Consider the following 19,747-nt stretch of genomic DNA (forward strand, 5'->3'; position numbering starts at 1 on the left):
TACACACTGCATTTCTGTGTGGTAAAGGGAGGTTGTTGTATGAATGTGTGTGTGTGTGTGAGGGCGAGAAAAGGTGACCAAGATACACAGTATGATGTTCTTCCTGTCTGGTCCCTGGGGGAAGTGAGTGTAGTTTATTGTGCACTCCCACAAGTGAGCTTCCTTGGGGCCTCCACACTACACTTCCCATGGTTCCACACTCTTTTCCCTTTGGCAGGGAGCATCATGGGCAAGAGAGACAGAGAGAGAGAGAGAGACAGAGAGTAGTGGAGAGAAAGAGAGGAAAGGAGGAATGGAAGGAGAGATAGAGAGAGAGCAGCATACACCCTTGATCAAAGTCCTAAAGTTCTTCCTCAAGACTTGAAATTGACCCACACATGCATCTACTGAATGACACACACACACACACACACACACACACACACACACACACACACACACACACACACACACATACACATACACACACAGACCCATCATTACTCCTATCCTTATATTAAGTGCTTTAGCTTCCCAAAGGCAGTTCAACATCTACAAACACTCTAATTGACCAGAGAATCACACAAACAGATACACATACAAATCTCTCTTATGAAATCCCAGGTCATACAATACTGTTTTCTACAACAGTTCTCTCTTTTTCAATCTCAGCTCCCCCATCTTCTTTCACACACACACACATACGCACACAGCCCTTAAAAAAAGAGCACTAAGCAGGACGACGCATTACAAAAATACATTTGCAACACGAAGTTATGACTAACAGCAAATAATAAATAATATAAATACATAAATAACAGAGTGGTTCACTTCCGTAACACTTACAGCAGACGTGACACATTCACAGACATTTCAGGGAGATGACCCATTGACCAACAACGTAAGAACACACTACGTGAAGGAAACAAAAAAGAACACAAAATCCAAAACTGAACAGAACAGTTTGCCTAAAAGACAATGATGGAGGAATCCTGACAGCCACAGGTGAAGAGGAAAAAAAAAGATCCAATTGTTCTTTGGGAGTGACATCACATCCTCTACTTTATCGTGTCACTCCCCGCACCGCCACTTCCTGTAATATCACTTCCGTTTGCATCACTTCCTGTGATGTCACGTTGCGTGACAACATGGCACTTCCTATTGCTCGAACCAATGCTGTGAGCTCTCGGTAGGGAGGGAGGGGGTAAAGTTTCTTGTGTATACAGTGTTGATCCTTTATATAGGTTGATATAGAGATTATGTATATACTTATTTTTCCAACTTTTTACATATTTTTTTTATTGTGTGTAGACGTGTCTTTTTTACGTATTTGTTTTTTTTTCATTGTTTTTGTTTATCTGCTCTGTGGACGTCTCAGTGCCGTCGGGACCCCCAAAGCCGTCATGGAAGAGGGACGTAAACAAACAAACAAAAAAAACAAATAAACAAACTAAAAACAAACTCACAAATTTCCAAGAAAACAAAACAACACCACAGCGATGGCTTCTACCCTTCCTCTCCACTCCTCAGTCCATCCTGAGGCGAGTTCGTCATTGTGCTCGGCGAGGGAACAAGGGACCGGACGCGCCTGGACAGAGGAGACGGAGGAAGACGGGGCTGAGGGACGGGGGGAGGGCAACAGGGCGTCCCTGCAGCACCAGGCCTCAGAACTGGTACCACTTCTTATCTTTACATTTCAGCATCATCTGAGAGGACACAGAGAGAACAGCGAGGAGGGAGAGAACATAGAGTGGAAAACATTATTATGGATGATAATGTATGGCCATGTAAACTACTATCTGTGATAATGTATGATAATATAAATAATTATCTATGATGATCAGGTAAATGATTGTATGATCAGGTAAATAATCATGTATGATAACATCTGATCAAGTATGATAATGTTTGATCATGTAAATGATCATGTTTGATCATGTAAATAATTATGTATGATAACATATGATGATGAATGATAATGCTTGCTCATGTTAATGATTATGTATGTGACGGCCTGTTGGCCTGGACTGCTTCCTTGTGTCTTGTCTGTTCTGTGTTGCAGTGGGTGTGGCTACAGCTTGTCAGTGAGATTAGGGACACCTGGGCTCAGGTGTTCTACGTCTTCATAAACCTGCCGTTCCCCTTGTTCCAGAAGGGAAGCCTTTCTATCCCGTGCATTAATTGTTTTGTTCATGCAACCTTGTTTTGTTCATGCAACACGCAACAGCATACATTCCATTCATCAGGACACGCACCTCACTCTACTGACCTTACTGATTTCCACACTTAATAGTTGTATTGTGTTACGTTAGTTTGCTGTACTGGTGTTTTCATTTACTATAATAAATTTCATTTTTATTTCATTTTTGTGGTTTAAAACTGCGTCCTTCTATTTTTGTCATGGCTTTAGAGCCAGGTCATAACATGTATGATAACATATGATCATGAATGATAATGTTTGATCATGTAAATGATTATATATGGCCTCTGGGGTAGAATTATGATATCAAGCCAAACAAGTTAATTTAGCCTAGTTTATTCAGCTTTATCAGACATGTTCTTACATGCAGACTGAAAAAAAGTTTTAATTTTACATATTATTTACTTCCTGCAGTCTTCCTCAGAGATTTCACATGTTGTTGTTGTTGTTGTTGTATCACAACAATAGGCTTGTTCGATAATGAGATGAACTGCGTCTGACTTTGGCTGACTTTCTACGTCAACATGAACTTCAGAGGCTAGACGGGAGGAGCTACAACAGACGGCAGCTTATTCCGGACAGACCGGCTACAGTCTGCCTGACGTGACTCGCGGGAGATATCACGGAAGTTTGTTTGCAATAAATACAGCAAACTTTCAGTCTTACTCTGATTAAAATGAGCATGATGACTGACAAAATAAATTGCTATGATGTAGTTTAAATAAACCACTGTTGTCATACAGTTACGTAATAGGCCTGCATTGTAGCACATAAATTAAATATCAAGTGTTTTCTGTATATGTGTGTCTATGTATTTAACCAACAGCATAAAATAACAGAATATCCTAACGTTTTCAGTAGGCTTGCCTACCATTGTTGCAGAAATCACATATAAGAAGGTATCCCTTCGATTTCTGTTCATTTTCACATATTCCAACATAAGGAAGCAGCATGAGAAACCTGTCAAAATCATCATGAGGAGATTCCTCCTAAATGGCCCAATCACGTCTTTGAACTGACGTCATGAGGGCGGGTTTCAGATCGTGCAGTCCATGGAAAGGCAACTGCAAGATCTGGCTGCAGGCTAACCTAACTAGCGTTCATGGGCTTCGGAAAAAACTTTTCCCGGTGAAAACATCATCATTCCGCGTCATTCACGTCACGTAATGTGTGAGTCAGAGGTCGGAAACTGGGGCTAGATTTTGCTAACAGAGTTTCCCAGTTAGGGGCTCGTCCTCACTTTTGTCGTCATGTTGTAGTTCGTTTGTAGTCCATTTGGCCTTTCATGTCCAACAGTTTTAATGTGAACTTGGGAATTTGCCTTTTTTTTCACTTGAAGGCTGCATATCTTTCTTTCACAAGCATCTTACACTATATTTTAAGCAAATACAGTTGTTTGTTTATGATTAGTGAGTGTAGGCTATGTTTTAACCTTTGTTGTGGCATCCGTGTTTGTCACACATTCCGACGGCAAAGCACATGAACACTTGCTGTCGGAAAAACAAAGTAGCCACGGGGGCGGTCATGTTTAAGGTCATGTGACATGGTGACACGATGGTAAGTCCCTCCCCTGCTGACATAAGTCAGACAGGATTTCTAACCAGTATGCATGCATTACAGCCTGTACGTCTAGTAGCAAACCATAGGAATTTCTATTGGCTGACGCCGTGGACGTCATCCAATCACAGCGCTCTATTTTGTTAGAGAGTCTTAAGGTGGGCTTAACAGGATGACGACAGTCCTATGACGGTGAACAACAAGGAAGGTGGCTATGGCTTAACTAAGAGCGGTTGTTTGAATCGGCGTTTAGGCCAACTTTGGAGGAGTTGGACTTGTGCTTTTCTTTGAAAGTTGAGCAACACAATGCACTTAAGTCATTCCTTTCAAGAAGGATGTATTTGCCGCTTTGCCGACCAGATAATGGATATGGTCGAAGGCTGGCCTATTGCACGCCTAGGCAGTTTGAAAGACAATTCTCTGCCCGGCTCTTGGATTAAGCGAGGTGAATGGGTCGATTCCAGACTATACATTTCAATGATATAGGATGGCCCGCCAGGCTACATTGCGTCCATCCCAGTATGCATTGTGTTCAACCCAGCATGCATCACATCAAGTCAGATCTGAGCAGATCTGCATCAAGTCGAACAAGCCTAATACCACATGCATCACATGACATTTCTGAGGAACACTGCAGGAATTCAGCAGTGGAAACAAAAAATAAAGAGTGAGAATTTCTTAGCCGCATAAGAACACGTCAGATCAAATAGAAACTCAGTCCAAAGGAGTGATGACCAGGGGTTTGCCCTATCCTGCTATGCTACTTGTGTGTAGCAAAGTTCAGTGTGTGTTTGAAGAAGGAGTTGTGTGTGTGTGTGTGTGGCTGACCTCATGTGCATGTTAGTGTGTGTGTGTGTGTGTGTGTGTGTGTTTGGCTGACCTCATGTGCGTGTTTGGAGAAGGAGTCAGCGCTGTTCATCATGGCGGCTGTCTTCTCCTCCACCTCGCTCAGCTTCTGTCCTCGCTCGTCCAGCGCCATGCGGGTCCGCGCCAGGTCCCCCATGATGCCCGAGGCGGCGCCCTTCATGCCCTCAATGCCCCCGGGGCCCGGGATGTGCTGAGCCAGGCTACGCGGGGCCTTACCTGCACCAGTCTCCCCGACTGGGGGAGGAGAAGAGAGGAGAGGTGGAGAGTGGGGAGGAGAGAAGAGGAGAAGTGGAGAGGAGAGGAGGGGCGGAGAGGAGAGGAGAGGAGAAGTGGAGAGTGGGGAGCAGAGGAGAGGTGAGGTGGAGAGGAGAGGCGGAGAGGAGAGGAGAGGAGAGTAGGGAGGATGTGGAGAAAGAAAAGGAGGAAGAGAGGAGAGGAGGAGAGAAGAGGAGGAGGAGAGGTGAGGTGGAGAGGGACAGGAGAGGAAATGCGGGGAGGAAAGAAGAGGGGAAGAGAGAGGAGAGGAGAGAGAAGAGGAAGAAGGGGTGAAGGTCACAGCAGAGGGCAGAGAAATAATGAGAGAAAAGTGCAGAAACAGAGAGAGGGAGGGGAGGAAGAGAGCGAATCAGAAAGAGTGGGGGGAAGGAAAAAGAAGCCATAGATCGGAAGAGAGGAAGAGATCATTCAATAAAGGAGGGAGCAGGATAGAGAAGACAAGGAGAGAAAGAAAAGGAAGGAGAGAGGGTAATGAGAGTAAAGATGGAGAGAATACAAAAAAGGAAAAGAGAGAGAGAGAGAGAGAGAGAAAATAGTTGAACACCCAGTATTCAAACCTTTATATCAGTGGCCTCTTAAAACACATGATACATGAGAACATCCAGTAAAGATCCTATTATATAGATAGATAGATAGATAGATAGATAGACAGACAGACAGACAGACAGACAGACAGACAGACAGACAGACAGATAGATAGATAGATAGATAGATAGATAGATAGATAGATAGATAGATAGATAGACAGACAGACAGACAGACAGACAGACAGACAGACAGACAGACAGACAGACAGATAGATAGATAGATAGATAGATAGATAGATAGATAGATAGTTTATTCAACCCTTTATTCATCAATTTTAGATCCAAATCTGACACAGCCTCACATTAAAAGAGAACAGATAGCCAGCGCATACTCAAAAAGACAGGGAGGGAGGCAACCAAAAAGCACTTCATGAAAAAGAGAGAGAGTGAGAGAGAGAAGATGAAGAGAATGAAGAGAGAAGAAATGGAATGTGATCATACAGTATGTAATAGAATAGAGAAACAGAGAAGAATGTAAAAGAGGGGGAGAAAGAATGGCATGCGTGTGCAATAGAGAGAGAAATGAGTGAACATGAACAGAGAGAGCAAGAGAGGGAGAAAGATTAGAGAGAGAGAAGAGAAGGAGAGAATGGAGAGAATAGAGATGGGTAATGGTGAGAGTCTATGAAGAGAAGAGGAGAGGTGAGGAGGTAAGTAGATGAAGTAGAGAGGAGGAGAAGCGGAGGAGAAGGAGAGGAGAGGAGAAGTGGAGGAGAGGAGAGTCAGTAAAATGGACAGGAGAGAAGAGGAGGAGGAGAGGAGGAGGAGAATTGATAAAACGGACAGGAGAGGAGGAGAGGAGATAAGGGGAGGAGAAGAGGTGAGGAGAGTCGATAAAATGGACAGGAGGAGAGAAGAGGAGGAGGAGAGGAGGAGAATTGATGGTAACACTTTACCTTTAAGGGTACATGAATTATCATGAATTAATTCATGATTTATGCATTACTTCATTCCTTTATATGTTATGAATCATCAGGAATACGGCATTAGGTGCAGTGGGTCCATCATTATGATTTATGCTTACATGATGATGACAACATTTTTGGCAGAAAAATAAATCATCATGATCATTCGTAATAAATAATAAATCATAATGATGTGCTCACCATACTTAATGCTTTAGTTGATGTGTTGTTCATGTATGAGGTCATGAATGACAGACTATGAACTCATGTAAATTCCTGATGATTCATGAGATATTAAGGAATGAAGTAATATGTAAATCATGAATTAATTCATGCATGAATTCATGATAATTCATGTACCCTTACCGTAAAGTGTTACCGAATTGATAAAACAGACAGGAGAGGAGGAGAGGAGAGAAGAGGAGGAGAGGAAGTGAGGAGAGGAGGAGATGAGAGGTGAGGAGGAGAGGAAGTGAGGAGAGGAGGAGAGGAGAGAAGAGGAGGAGAGGAAGTGAGGAGAGGAGGAGATGAGAGGTGAGGAGGAGAGGAAGTGAGGAGAGGAGGAGAGGTGAGGAGGAGAGGAAGTGAGGAGAGGAGGAGAGGCGAGGAGGAGCGGTGCTGGGAGACCATGGTGAGAACAAAGCCTGGCATCCTGACAAATGAGGGGATTTAGAGGAGCTGGCAATGAAAAATGAAGCACCCTCTCTAACCTCTCTCTCATTATACACACACACACACACACACACACACACACACACACACACAAACACACACACACACTCACTCTCTCTCTCACACACACATACACACACACATACACACACACACACACACACACACACACACACACACACACACACACACACACACACACACACACACACACACACACACGTGCACAAACACACTCACGATGGGGAAAGAGCTGAAGTACTGTATCTCTGTTGTCAGGCTACAGCTAACCAGTGTGTCAGAATGAGTGTTTCGACAGTGTAGGCAACACGTGTGTATTTTTAGTTTGCTTGCGTATGATTGTATTACTGCAGAGTGTGTGTGTGTGTAAGTGTGTGTAAGTGTGTGTGTGTGTGTGTGTGTGTGTGTGTGTGTGTGTGTGTGTGTGTGTGTGTGTGTGTGTGTGTGTGTGTGTGTGTGTGTGTGACTCACATAGTTCCTCCCTGTCTAACGACTGTGCTCCACCTCCAAACAGCCCCTTGAAGAATCCCCGATTGGGTGCCTCGGGGGTCTCCACTGGAATAAACATCTCCCCCAGCATCTCCTAACACACACACACACACACACACACATAGAAAAAATATATGCGGATACATCATGAATAGTGAACACTCTCACTGGCTTTGAAAATGAAAAATGCACATCTACAAAATGAAAATGTAGAACCAATAGTATGTGTGCACGCACACACACACACACACACACACACACACACACACACACACACACACACACACACACACACACACACACATGCTCTCTTAACACAGATGGATTAGATGCACTTGAAACTAGACAGTGCTACAATTCCCCAGAAGTCGCTTCATCAGCTGAAGGGAAGGGAGTCTCATCCTGTGTGTCATCCCCAGATTAGCCAACACGCTAAAAAGCCAGAGGCTACAGCACAGGAAGCACCTGGGCTCTGTAGTGTGTGGCATAGAAGGAGCCCTGAGAATGCTGCTGGCTCTGTACCGTCAGCATTCATATGACCTTCACGTGACCTTGGATAGCTTACCACACAGGGTCGTCTTAAAGGTGTCCATCTAGACCACAGCAGCCATATCTGGGCGTTTTTTTTTACTCATTTGAAGAACTGTCTGGATGTTTTTCCTGTGATTGTTTGTGTCTTGTCGGGACCGTCTCGATCAAAGGTGGAGTGACATGAAGGGAGACCCCACGGCGAGTATATAGAAGTAATTTATTTCATAGATGAAACGGTGAAAACAGTCAGTAAGTGCGGCAAACCAAGAATGTAGCGCAGATTAGCATGTGAACATGAAAGCAGCAGAGATGCAGAGAATGAAAGGTACAGCTGTTAGTCCTGCGCAGCGCAGAGGTACAGCCCTGACTCCCTGACATAAGCCCAGGGTCCTAAAACACTCTTCCTCATAGCCTTTAAACAGTGGTGTAGTCTAGTTAGCTGTAGTGGGTATACTGTGATGTAGCAGTTAGTGGGTATACTGTGATCAACCCCAAATTTTATTACATATCCTTGCCTATTTTAAGTGGGTATACAGAGATGGTGATGCCTTTTAAGTGGGTAAACTGTGTAGTCTGCGTATCACATAGACTACAACACCACTGTCTTCAAACCAGAGGGGCAGGATTTGGAGGGTTAGCTTCAACTAGTTAGCATCCACCATCTTTAAAAAATGGCATCCTTCATCCTTGTCAATATTTTTTTTTTCTCAGAAGATGGCAACATCTACTAATGTACACTGGGGTTACTGGTGCAGAATGGCAGCATACAAGGAGGAGGTCTAGCTCCTCACACAAACACACACTGACCTGCAGGTTCTCGCAGACCTCCTGGCTGTAGGTGAGTCTTTGTATCTCAGTGGGTGAGTTCAGGTAGAGCGCCTGGCCCAGGTTGGAGAAGCAGAACGTCCGGGCGATGCGCATGTCCGTTAGGGGCAGGTAGTTCACATCCAGCAGCGGCCGCAGATACGGGAGACTGCAGAGAGAACACACACACACACAGTTAGATGTGCACGTCGGTCAGAGCAGGTAGTTCAAGTCTAGCAGTGGCCGCAGGTAGGATGAAGGACACACACACAAACATAGGGCCCTATCTTGAGGGTCTGAGTAGCATCGTCTGAAGCGTATGGTTTAAGCACATTTAGGACGTGTCCAGTCCAAAATCACTATCTTGACGGCATAATCAGAGTATCTGCACATTTTTCAAGTGCAAATTTAAAGGCTTTTAAGAGCTTTTCAAGACATCTAAATGGAAAAAATAAGACTATACCACGCCAAAAAAGATAAACATGACAACACTGTTTTATGCAATGTTTTTTTTACTAACTTTAACACCCATCCCATTTTGGATGTCTACAGAAGTTACCAAATATAGTTTTTTGGGGAAAGAAAATGAATTGTGTGTGAATCACCTTCACAGCTATAAATGACCAATTTTAGGGTCTGGACTCATTGCTTTTGAAGCTGGCTGTACATATCTGGTTGTGCTACTGGCTGAGGCTGACTTTTTGTTTTTTTTTATATACTTTTTTGATCCTGAGGGAAATTTGGTCTCTGCATTAAACCCAATCGGTGAATTAGTGAAACACAAACAGCACACACTAATCCCGGCGCAGTGAGCTGCCTGCTTCAACGGTGGTATTTCTGGGAGCAGTGAGGGTTAGGTGCCTTGCTCAAGGGCACTACAGCCGCGGCCCACTGGTCGGGGCACGAACCGGCAACCCTCCGGTTACAAGTCCAGAGGGCGAACCAGTGGGCCACGGCTGTTCTTCACCTGTGTCTGTAGTAGCCTAGGCTACTTGCCAAAGACATGTGTACTGGACTGGATTCTCTTCAATATTTTTTTTCAACTGTAGACTAAAGCTATTTAAATATTTTAATAGGCCTACTTTATATACTTTTCTATGTGCATCTATTGTGCCATATGCAGCACAGCAGATCAAAGTTAATCCATTAGGCTACTTTACATTTTGCATACATTCTGTTGTATCTAAACCAACCAAAGCTTGACTGAAACATTGTAAAACCATTGACTTGTTTAAAAAAAATGTATGGAAAAAGTGAAATCCCCTATTAATTAAGAGACAGGTCCTCCTTGCATATTATTTATTTATAAAAACTGCTATGTGGTTTGCAAAGTACTGGGAAAGGCTGACAAGCAAGCCTATTCACTTCCCTGTTGGGTAGGCTAGGCTAGCAACACACGCTGGAGAGATGTAAACAGATGAACTTTACGTGCATTTCCTCCTGATTGCGAAAACTTTCTTTTTCTGTCAGTCTGTGGTTCCTTCATAAATTGCGCAGCAAATTATCAGACAAGTAAAAGAAGCATCGGGCATAATTTGACCAGCAGTCTCCACTTCCATGGTTTATGAAACGCTATGCTGCTAAGGGATTGACATCATTTTCATTAAAGCAGTTATTTTAGAGTGCATTACGCCTTTGGCCGGGAAGCTTGGCCTTGAGGATGCTTTGGTGTTGAAGATGCTTTGGTGTTGAAGATGTTGACGAAGTTGTTTCGTGGGGAAAAAAACAATTGGCTAATTGGTTGATATGGGTGTGTGTGATTAAAAAAGGCATTCAGAACATGTTTGATGAAGGTGGAGGGCAGACGCACAATATTGTCCAGGTGCATTGTAGGCTATAAATGCCCTCCACTGGCTGCAGATAATTGCAGATTAACAATAAACAGTAATGCTAATCTGAGGTACCTGTCTAGTTTTATTCCATAAATATATTGTTTTTAGAGACGTTATTGGCATGCGCGATCAAGAGCTTCCATGTACGCTTGTGGCTGTTGACATGAATCAAACAGGTTCTGAATGCCTTTTTTAAAAACCCACTACCGCAGTCCACCTTACCGTGATCACAGAATTACCACTAGGCCTACACTCTGCTTAGGTTGAGCTGCTGCTGAGTGCCTCACATTGAGCGGGTGAAATCTGATTTCTGCTGAAAGGCCTGCACTTGAAAAGTGACATAGCAACAGGAGATTAAAAGAAATAGTCAATGGCACTCTCTGCTTATTACTATCACAAGCACACACCCCCATATCAACCAATAAGCCAATTATTTTCCCCCTCTGCAGGGGCAAAAATAATAAACAACTTCAAATCAACATCTTCAACACCAAAGCTTCCTCAAGCCCAATCTTGCCGACCAGGAGTAATGCACTCTAAAATAACGCCTTAAATGTCAATCCCTTAGGTTCAGGGATATACCGGTAGTGGAGGCTAAACGCAAATAAACTCAGTTTGTCCACCTCTGAAATTTGGATAAGAGACAGGCATATTTTTTCTTGCCGTTTTCACACCTTTAGTGATACACACGTTAAAAACACCTTCACTTTGCAACCACTACACTTCCTCCAGTAGCCTTCTACTTCTTGATCTACAGAATGCAGATGACACCCGCACAGAACAAATGCTTCCCCCAAAATGTAATTGCGGATAAAAAAATACACAAAACCGGATGGAGACATTTCACTCGCTCGGCGGTCCCATACGAAAATGTAATACCTCCCTTTCGAAAATTCAAGACATTTCAGACAGTTTAAGACTTTTTTAGGCCTTAAAAACCGAAAGTTGTATTTAAGACTTTTTAAGACTTTTTAAGGATCCGCGGGGACCCTGATAATAAGTTCGACAGGCGCATTGTTCAAAAGGGTTGTTCTTATGTTTCTGGCGTAACATCCTTTAAACCAATGAGAGTGACACTTGTCATTCCCTTTAAGAGCAAGGAGCGCAACATCAAACAGCTCGTCGGTATTTTGACAGTCAGCGCATCTGAAAGAATCTGCTTGCACGCGATACCTTGTATGCAACACCAGGATTCCACTAAACCTTGCTTTAGGCTACTAAAACCTTTGTATGACTAGTAGTCGCAGAGTATACTGTAGCCTACATGCATCTGCACTCGCCTATTTTTTTAAATCAAAGGCACTGCGGTGAAGTTAGCTTCAGATTGGAAATTCAACGGATGTTCAATATATTCATTGCAGCCGTTTCACCCAGTCGAATATCCAAGCTAAAACTAACTTCACCATGGTGTCATAGGCAACAACAAAATAAAGTCTTATACTTAGTTATTTGATTTCACTATTGACTGACAAGGAGTTACAATAGATAACACAGCCTGAAAAAAGCAACATTTACTCCAATAATATTTGAATGACTAAATAAAAATCCTAAGGATAGGCCATTCATCCTGCAGATGAGTCGTTGCCTGGGACTCGTTGCTATGGGCTGCTTATGTGTCGTGACCTTCAAAATAGCTGTGCTTTACATGCACCTTTCGCTTTAGACCAGGTTTTCCTTGCTCAATGGTGTTTTTTAGTGGCTTTAAGATAGCGATTTTTTGGACCATGCGCCTGACCACACCTATTTTTTAACTGAACGGGAGCACGTGTTTAACTGAACGGGAGCACATGGGGGAAAATCCCTCACCTCCTTGGGTGTAAGATAGGACCAAGACTTGTGTCCCGCTTGGCGCCACGATGCACCGCGTGTAAGATAGGGCCCATACACACACATACAGTAGACACTTCAGTGTTTCCCATACATTGACTTAATAACCACTCTGTGCTAATGTTTTTAAAACTGTTGTATTCAAATTAATTCTGCAAACCAACCACCACAAATGGAATTAAATTTTGTGGGAAACACTGCACTTGGGTAGAGTGGTGTGCATTTGTGTGTGAAAGAGAAAAAGACACAGAGCAAGAGACAGCCAAAGGAAAAGAGTGAAAAGAGAGAGAAGGGGGAAAAGGACAAATAGAATGACCCCTCTACAAATGAGTGATTATGTGACAGTGTCCTCCTACTGGTCGTGCCAAAGGTCTATAATGCCATTGTCTTTCTCATTGTTTCTCTTTCAAACTCTCATTCACACACACACACACACACACACACACACACACACAACAAACTGCCCTTCAGTCTGCGCTGTCTGTGGGGGCGTGTGACCATGCAATTCATTACTGATGAGACAACCGAGACAGGGAGCAGACACTGTCTCCCACTTTGGCACATAGACACACACACTCACACACACACACAGGCAAGCACACACACTTCTCCTGCCTGTGTTATCTTGCTAAATCACCCGTCACCTGTGGCGATGACTTTGCAAAAACACACAAGCGTGGCCACAAAGTTCAGCTCCCAGAATAGTGGCTCCCTCAGACACACACACACACACTGAAAACATCTGGCGACTGGTAATGGCTCCTGCTACATTAGGCAGTCTGGCATAAGCTCCTGTCCTCTTTTAAAGGGCAAACTTGCCCACCATCCTAACCTTGAGCTGCATACAGCCCCCCTACTGCAGCCAAGAATCTCATCCGCACACACACACACACACACACACACACACACACACACACACACACACACTGAAAAACAAGCATGCACATGTGCAGGCACACACAAACATATATTTTATGAACAGCTGTACATTTTCCCATAGAGATCCCATATTAACGAGTAAGGAGATGTAGGAATTACACTTTTCTGCAATTTTCAATGTGCATAATACCCATTTTGTGTCAAGGGGGTACCCAATTACCCAATGAAAAGGGTCATCCTCCTACCAGCAACAACAACACTACAGAATGCAATGCTAGGCATTCCAGTAGATAGCAATGTCCATGTCAAATGTCCAGTGTCAGCGTCAAAGACTCCATTCTTTTTTTTTCAATGCGTGTGTGTGTGTGTGTGTGTGTGTGTGTGTGCGCGTGTGTGTGTGTGTGTATGTCTTGCTCACCTGAGCGTCATGATGTGTCCGTTGGCACAGAAACAGGCTACGCAGGCGCCGCTGTTGAGCACCACCACGTCGGCGCGCAGCACGAACGACGTCTCCGTGATGTTGTGCTTGGACACGCACGTCTGCGACGGCAGCGACAGCACCTTGGCCTGCTTCTCCGAGCAGATCACCCCGAATTGGGAGTCCCTCTCCAGGTCCAGTCCACCGCCGCTGCCGCCTCCGCCACCACCGCAGGGCGAGGGCAGGCCACCCCCACGCCGGCGCCTGGTACGCTCCTCTTCAGCCGCATTGGGCTCGTACCACTGCTCGTACGGGGAAAGCTGGAAGACCCCGGCGGCGTCCAGGAAGGCAATGCGCAAGATACTGCCCTTCAGACGCACCAGAGCACCTGAGAGAGGTAGAGGGGGAGAGGGCAAGAGAACAGCAAGAGAATGGCTGGGTAAGTCATTCTACTTCTGTGTATGTGTGTATGCATGCATATATATTGGGTGTATATGTGTGTGTCTGTGTGTATGCATGCATATATATTGGGTGTATATGTGTGTGTGTGTGTGTAGCAACCCAGTGATCTAATATTATCATTCAGAACACAGGAAATGAAAATAGGTTGTGAGGTGCTTGGCTGACCCAGTATATTTCCTGGTGAGTGATGTAACTGTGCAGCTTTGGTGTTCAGCCATCCCATAATATCCCTTACTGTCTGATAAAGTCATATACTGTATATCACCCTGCTGCATGAAGTTCTATGGTGTTTCAGTCATCCCATAATATTCCCTACTGTCTGATGTAGTAATATATATCACTGTGCTGGATACGGTTCTATGATATTTCAGTCATCCCATAATATTCCCTACTGTCTGATGTAGTAATATATATCACTGTGCTGGATACGGTTCTATGATATTTCAGTCATCCCATAATATTCCCTATTGTCTACGAGAGTCATATATATCACTGTACTGGATGAGGTTCTATGGTGTTCAGCTATCCCACAATAGTCCCTACTGTCTGATAGAGTCATATCACTGTGCTGAATGAGGTTCTGTGGTGTTTCAGCCATCCCATAATATTCCCATATCTAAAGCTGACAGCCGAGGTTTTGTGGTGCATTGTGCCGGGCTGGCGCTCACCGTTGGGCGAGGCAATGATGGGCTGCAGTAGCCGCTGCTCTCCAGCAGGGGGCAGACTGAGGGTGGCAGTGAGCACGGTGCCCAGCAAGGTGCCCACCCAGAGCGCGGGCTGCGGCCCCCCGCCCTCCGCCCGCCGGGCCATGGTCTCGCAGAAGCAGAGCTCCGTGATGCCCTCGCGCGCCTCCTTGTCGATGCTCGTCACGCTGGAGCTCCGCGAGCGGCTGAAGGAGTTGTCCCGGTGGTCTAGGGGGACGGGTGCCCGCGAGGGACATACAGAGAGTAGGACAGTAGAGGGAAAAAAAAGAGAGAGAGACGAGAGAAGATAACGCACCCGCACCTCCCAGAGATCCCCAACGACTCTCATCTGAGACAAGATGGCAACCCGCCGTGCACTTTGCGGTCAACACACACGATTCACAGGCACTTTTGGACAGGGACATGCAGTGTGGACGGGGGATGAACGGGAGGTTAGCTTAACACCTGCTCGTCAGGCGGACTCGTTAGTGACTCATGCATGTGGAGGGCTTCTGGCCATGCGTGCAGGACGCGTTCACATGCTCTGATGGCTCTCAACCTCAGAACTAATCACACGGTCGCTCCTTGTTGGGGTGTGTGTGTGTGCGGGGGGGGCAGCCATACCTTGTTAGTGCATTCAAGAGGGGTTAATAGTAACAGTGATCCACAATCCACAGCTTTTGAGGTCTGTATTTTTTATTTACACACAGGCCCAACAAACTCCCAGCATCCAACACAAGATTCATTTGCTGAAACTGTCTGTAAAAATGTCTTGCTATTTCATACCATTCATTTGCATGTTCCTGTATACATATTATACTGTATCTCTGATGCCACATCGGATAAGGTAAGGTGCTAGCAGTATGTATGTGCTGAAGATTGTATTTATTATAGTGTATAGTATTCCTTTAGATTGTATTTATTATAGTGTATAGTATTCCTTTAGCTCAACCCGTAGAGCACTAGGTCATGGGTTTTACTTTGCAATTTGAATGAATTTGTTAAAGGATAATTCCTGTATTTAGCACTTTAAGTCCCTTTTCTTGTTTGTTTTGGATGAACTAGAGTGGTGAACACAGAAATGTTGACGATGGGTCCTGTCTCGACTTTTTGACTCGTTTAGAATCGCGGCGAGTTGCAGTTTTGAAAACGAATGTTAAGGGTTGTTTTAAGGACATGTTTGTGCATGCCTGTAGCCAGCCACTCTGAAGCAGTCAAAGGCGATTCTAAACAAGTCAAAAAGTCGAGACGGGACCCATCGTCAACATTTCTGTGTCCACCACTCTAGTTCATCCAAAACAAACCAGAAAAGGCACTCAAAGTGCTAAATACCCGAATTATCCTTTAATATGCTTCCATATGCACGTAGAGTGCAGATATACTACTAAAAAGCATTGGCATACACATAAATATATTTCCCCAGTGTTCTATGCTCTGTACTATTTAAGGACGGTGTTAATAATGGTGTTTGCTGGGCCAATGTGAAAGAGCCTACATTTACATAACATTACATAACATTTATAAATGGTCAATCATGACAAGTCGACACAACCAACGTTTTGCATGCTCCATCTGTAGGACGTGCTGGAGAGTCGTGAGAAACAGGGTAAGTACAGCTCTATCAGTTCAGTCCATACGTTACGTCATGTTACGCTACGTCATGTTACGCCGCTACGTGACACTACACACATACATACAGCACAGTAGAGAGACACGTTTCAGAGACAGTCCGTCATGCTTCTGCATGCTCTGGAGAATGGGTTAGCAAACAAGGATACACACACACACACACACACACACACACGTTAGATGTGTCCTGGTGAAGGAATCCACTACACACTCCACACAAACAGGCATTGAAGGGGGTGTCTGTCAGAGTCGTGGAGATATTATAGAACACTAAGGACCCATATGATACTGGATCACCTGGATATGACCCTCAATGCTCTTCAGTCCCACAATCCAAGGACTTATGGGAATTGTTTTAATGTCCTGGCACATAGCAGGGAGCGGTGATGAAACATACTAAATTAGCAGCCTATAGTTAAGTCTGGGTCCTTCTCATCTCTCCCTTATGTAAAGCTGAGGATGGCTGTAATTAATTATGACAAAAAGGACTAACGGACTATGAAACTTCCTCTGAGTATCAACCGTAGGTTTAATTACAGAGACCTGCATAGATATCAGGAGAGCAAATAACAATCAAAGCAAAATGGGAGACGGGATCCCTCAGGGAGAGAAGAAAGTGGCTGTTTTCTACAAGGGAGAGAAAAATGACTTCATGGAAGACTGCAGACTCAAAAGAAATAAGATAATAAAATAAAATGGAAGGGTTTGGCAAAAAAGGAGCTTCGTACAGTATAAGTAAAAAAAATCACAAGGATTTTTGAATGGAGACTCTGGGATTGGCAAAATCAAACAAACTCAAGAATTCACTCTACTATCATCTCTAGTCGCTAACCTCACTAACACTGAACACAGGACAGAGCTATGAGACCCATATTTGCACTCTTTAAGAGGTGTGTGTGTGTGTGTGTGTGTTGAGGATATTTGGAACAGGGGGAGGGAGACGCAGACACAGTAGTCCTCACTGGTGGATGGAAACGTGCTCGTGCACAGAGTCAAGGCTTACCCAAGTCTGGCTTAAGCTCAGTGGGCAAGCTTAGCTTCCTGGACATCTTTGCTGGAGGAGAGAGAAGGAAGACACGGCCCTCTTTTACAAACACACACATACGCAACAGTGCAGCATGTGCACACACACACAGCGGTGCTGCGCGCGCACACACACACACACACAAATAGAACTGGACACACACACACACACACACACACACACACACAAATACAACTGGACAGGGAATGTTTCCCATTGAGCTTTATCTAGCTTGTCTTCTTACACACACACACACACACACACACACACACACACACACACACACACACACACAAATAGAACTAGACACACACACACACACACACACACACACACACACAGTGGTATTATGATCGGTTAGGAGTAGCTTCAAATCAAACACAAAAACACAGACAAATCCATCCACTCAAAAATCCATTCAAGTTAACACTTAAACACACACACACACACACACTTGACAAACAGCTCACGGTGCAACATGCTGGGAGACCATCGTCCTGAAAGAGAGTGGACCTCAGGCTCACCACCTAAAATCTCCATGCCAACAGAGCATGCACTGGACACGCACAGAACAGTAACATGAGGTAACACCACAAGAAAGCCAATCTAGACACAGGAAGTGACATAGACACAGGAAGTGAGGTCACAAGTTCAGACAGAATGTGAGGCAAGGTGTCAGATAGTTTAGACAGACAAAGACACTCTTGCGGCAAACTCTCCCTCCCATCTACCTGTGGAAAATCTGGGGGGAAAGAAACAAATAACGATAACCAAAGATGAGGAAAACGTCTTCAATAACCGCCAAACCAAAGACTGATGAGCTGCAAATTAAACTGGATAAGTAAACAGAAAACGTTACATGAAAAAAGAAACAAATAGCAAAATTATATAAACAAACGTACACATAGAAAAAAAAATACTGCTTTTAAAGTGATTATAGACTGTATTTCTGTTTTGTATGTGTGTGTGTGTGTGTGTGTGTGTGTGTGTGTGTGTGTGTGTGTGTGTGTGTGTGGGTGTAAGAGAGAGAGAGAGTGAGAGAGAGTCTGTGATTTACAGATGCCCTGGTGTGGAGTCTAACAATATTTTCTTGTAGAATTAACTTATATAAATAGTAACAGACATACACAAACACTACAGACACACACACACACACACACACACACAAACATACAAATACAGGGAACTGTCAAGATGCATCCAGCTAGCCAATCATGTGACTGGGAATGACACAGGAGGAGGGCCCAGGCTATGGTGATTGACATTATGTGGTAGACAGGAAGCAAATCCCAGGGGAGGAATGAGGAATGGTAGTCATAACATAGAACTCAGCTACACTCGCACACACACACACACACACACACACACACACACACACACACACACACACACACACACACACACACACACACACACACACACACACACAGCTAAACTCACAGACACACACACTGATACACACATACATACACACATTCACACACACATTACACACACACACACACACACACACACACACACACACACACACACACACACACACACACACAAAGAAGACAAATGGGGAAGGCAGAGACAGCAGCACAGCATCCTGGGAGTTGTAGTGCTTTGACCTGTTGGTGGTCACTACAAGGGGACAAATGAGCCCAGGGGAATTGTGGGTAGTCTGGCCTTACCTTTGCCTGCTCCATTGTAGAACTGCTGATGATTTGAGCTCAACACTTAATAGGGGAGAGTAGAGTACACGCTGTTAGAAAATCAAACGAGAACACACACACACACACACACACACACACACACACACACACACATACACACACACACACACACACACACATACACACACACACACACACACACACACACACACACACACACACTCACACTCACACACACACACACACACACACACACACACACACACCCATGTCCATAAGGCACACAGGCATGCATACCAAGCTCAGCCAAATGTATAATCTGTGTGTGTGTGTGTGTGTGTGTGTGTGTGTGTGTCCGTGTGTAAATGTATGCATTACTGCAGGAGAGATAAAAGCTTAAAATTAAAATGAGAAGGATGAGATGTTCAAATGACTCCCAGCCCCTTC

The 19,747-nt window shown here is 44.4% G+C and overlaps 1 protein-coding gene across 1 annotated transcript in view; it reads right to left on the reverse strand.

Moving 5' to 3' along the window:
• Window positions 1-234: 234 nt before the first annotated feature.
• Window positions 235-19,747, reverse strand: part of LOC125299061 (syntaxin-binding protein 5-like) — a 104,730-nt gene continuing 85,217 nt past the window's right edge. Inside the window, 8 exon segments of the mRNA XM_048250140.1 lie at window positions 235-1,685; window positions 4,617-4,837; window positions 7,536-7,647; window positions 8,892-9,057; window positions 13,845-14,232; window positions 14,975-15,259; window positions 17,622-17,672; window positions 19,319-19,363. Of these exon segments, the coding sequence (XP_048106097.1) occupies window positions 1,644-1,685; window positions 4,617-4,837; window positions 7,536-7,647; window positions 8,892-9,057; window positions 13,845-14,232; window positions 14,975-15,259; window positions 17,622-17,672; window positions 19,319-19,363 (1,310 nt within the window). The 3' untranslated portion in view covers window positions 235-1,643.

This window comes from Alosa alosa, chromosome 8, assembly GCF_017589495.1.
Source record: "Alosa alosa isolate M-15738 ecotype Scorff River chromosome 8, AALO_Geno_1.1, whole genome shotgun sequence".
NCBI classification, from domain to species: domain Eukaryota; kingdom Metazoa; phylum Chordata; class Actinopteri; order Clupeiformes; family Clupeidae; genus Alosa; species Alosa alosa.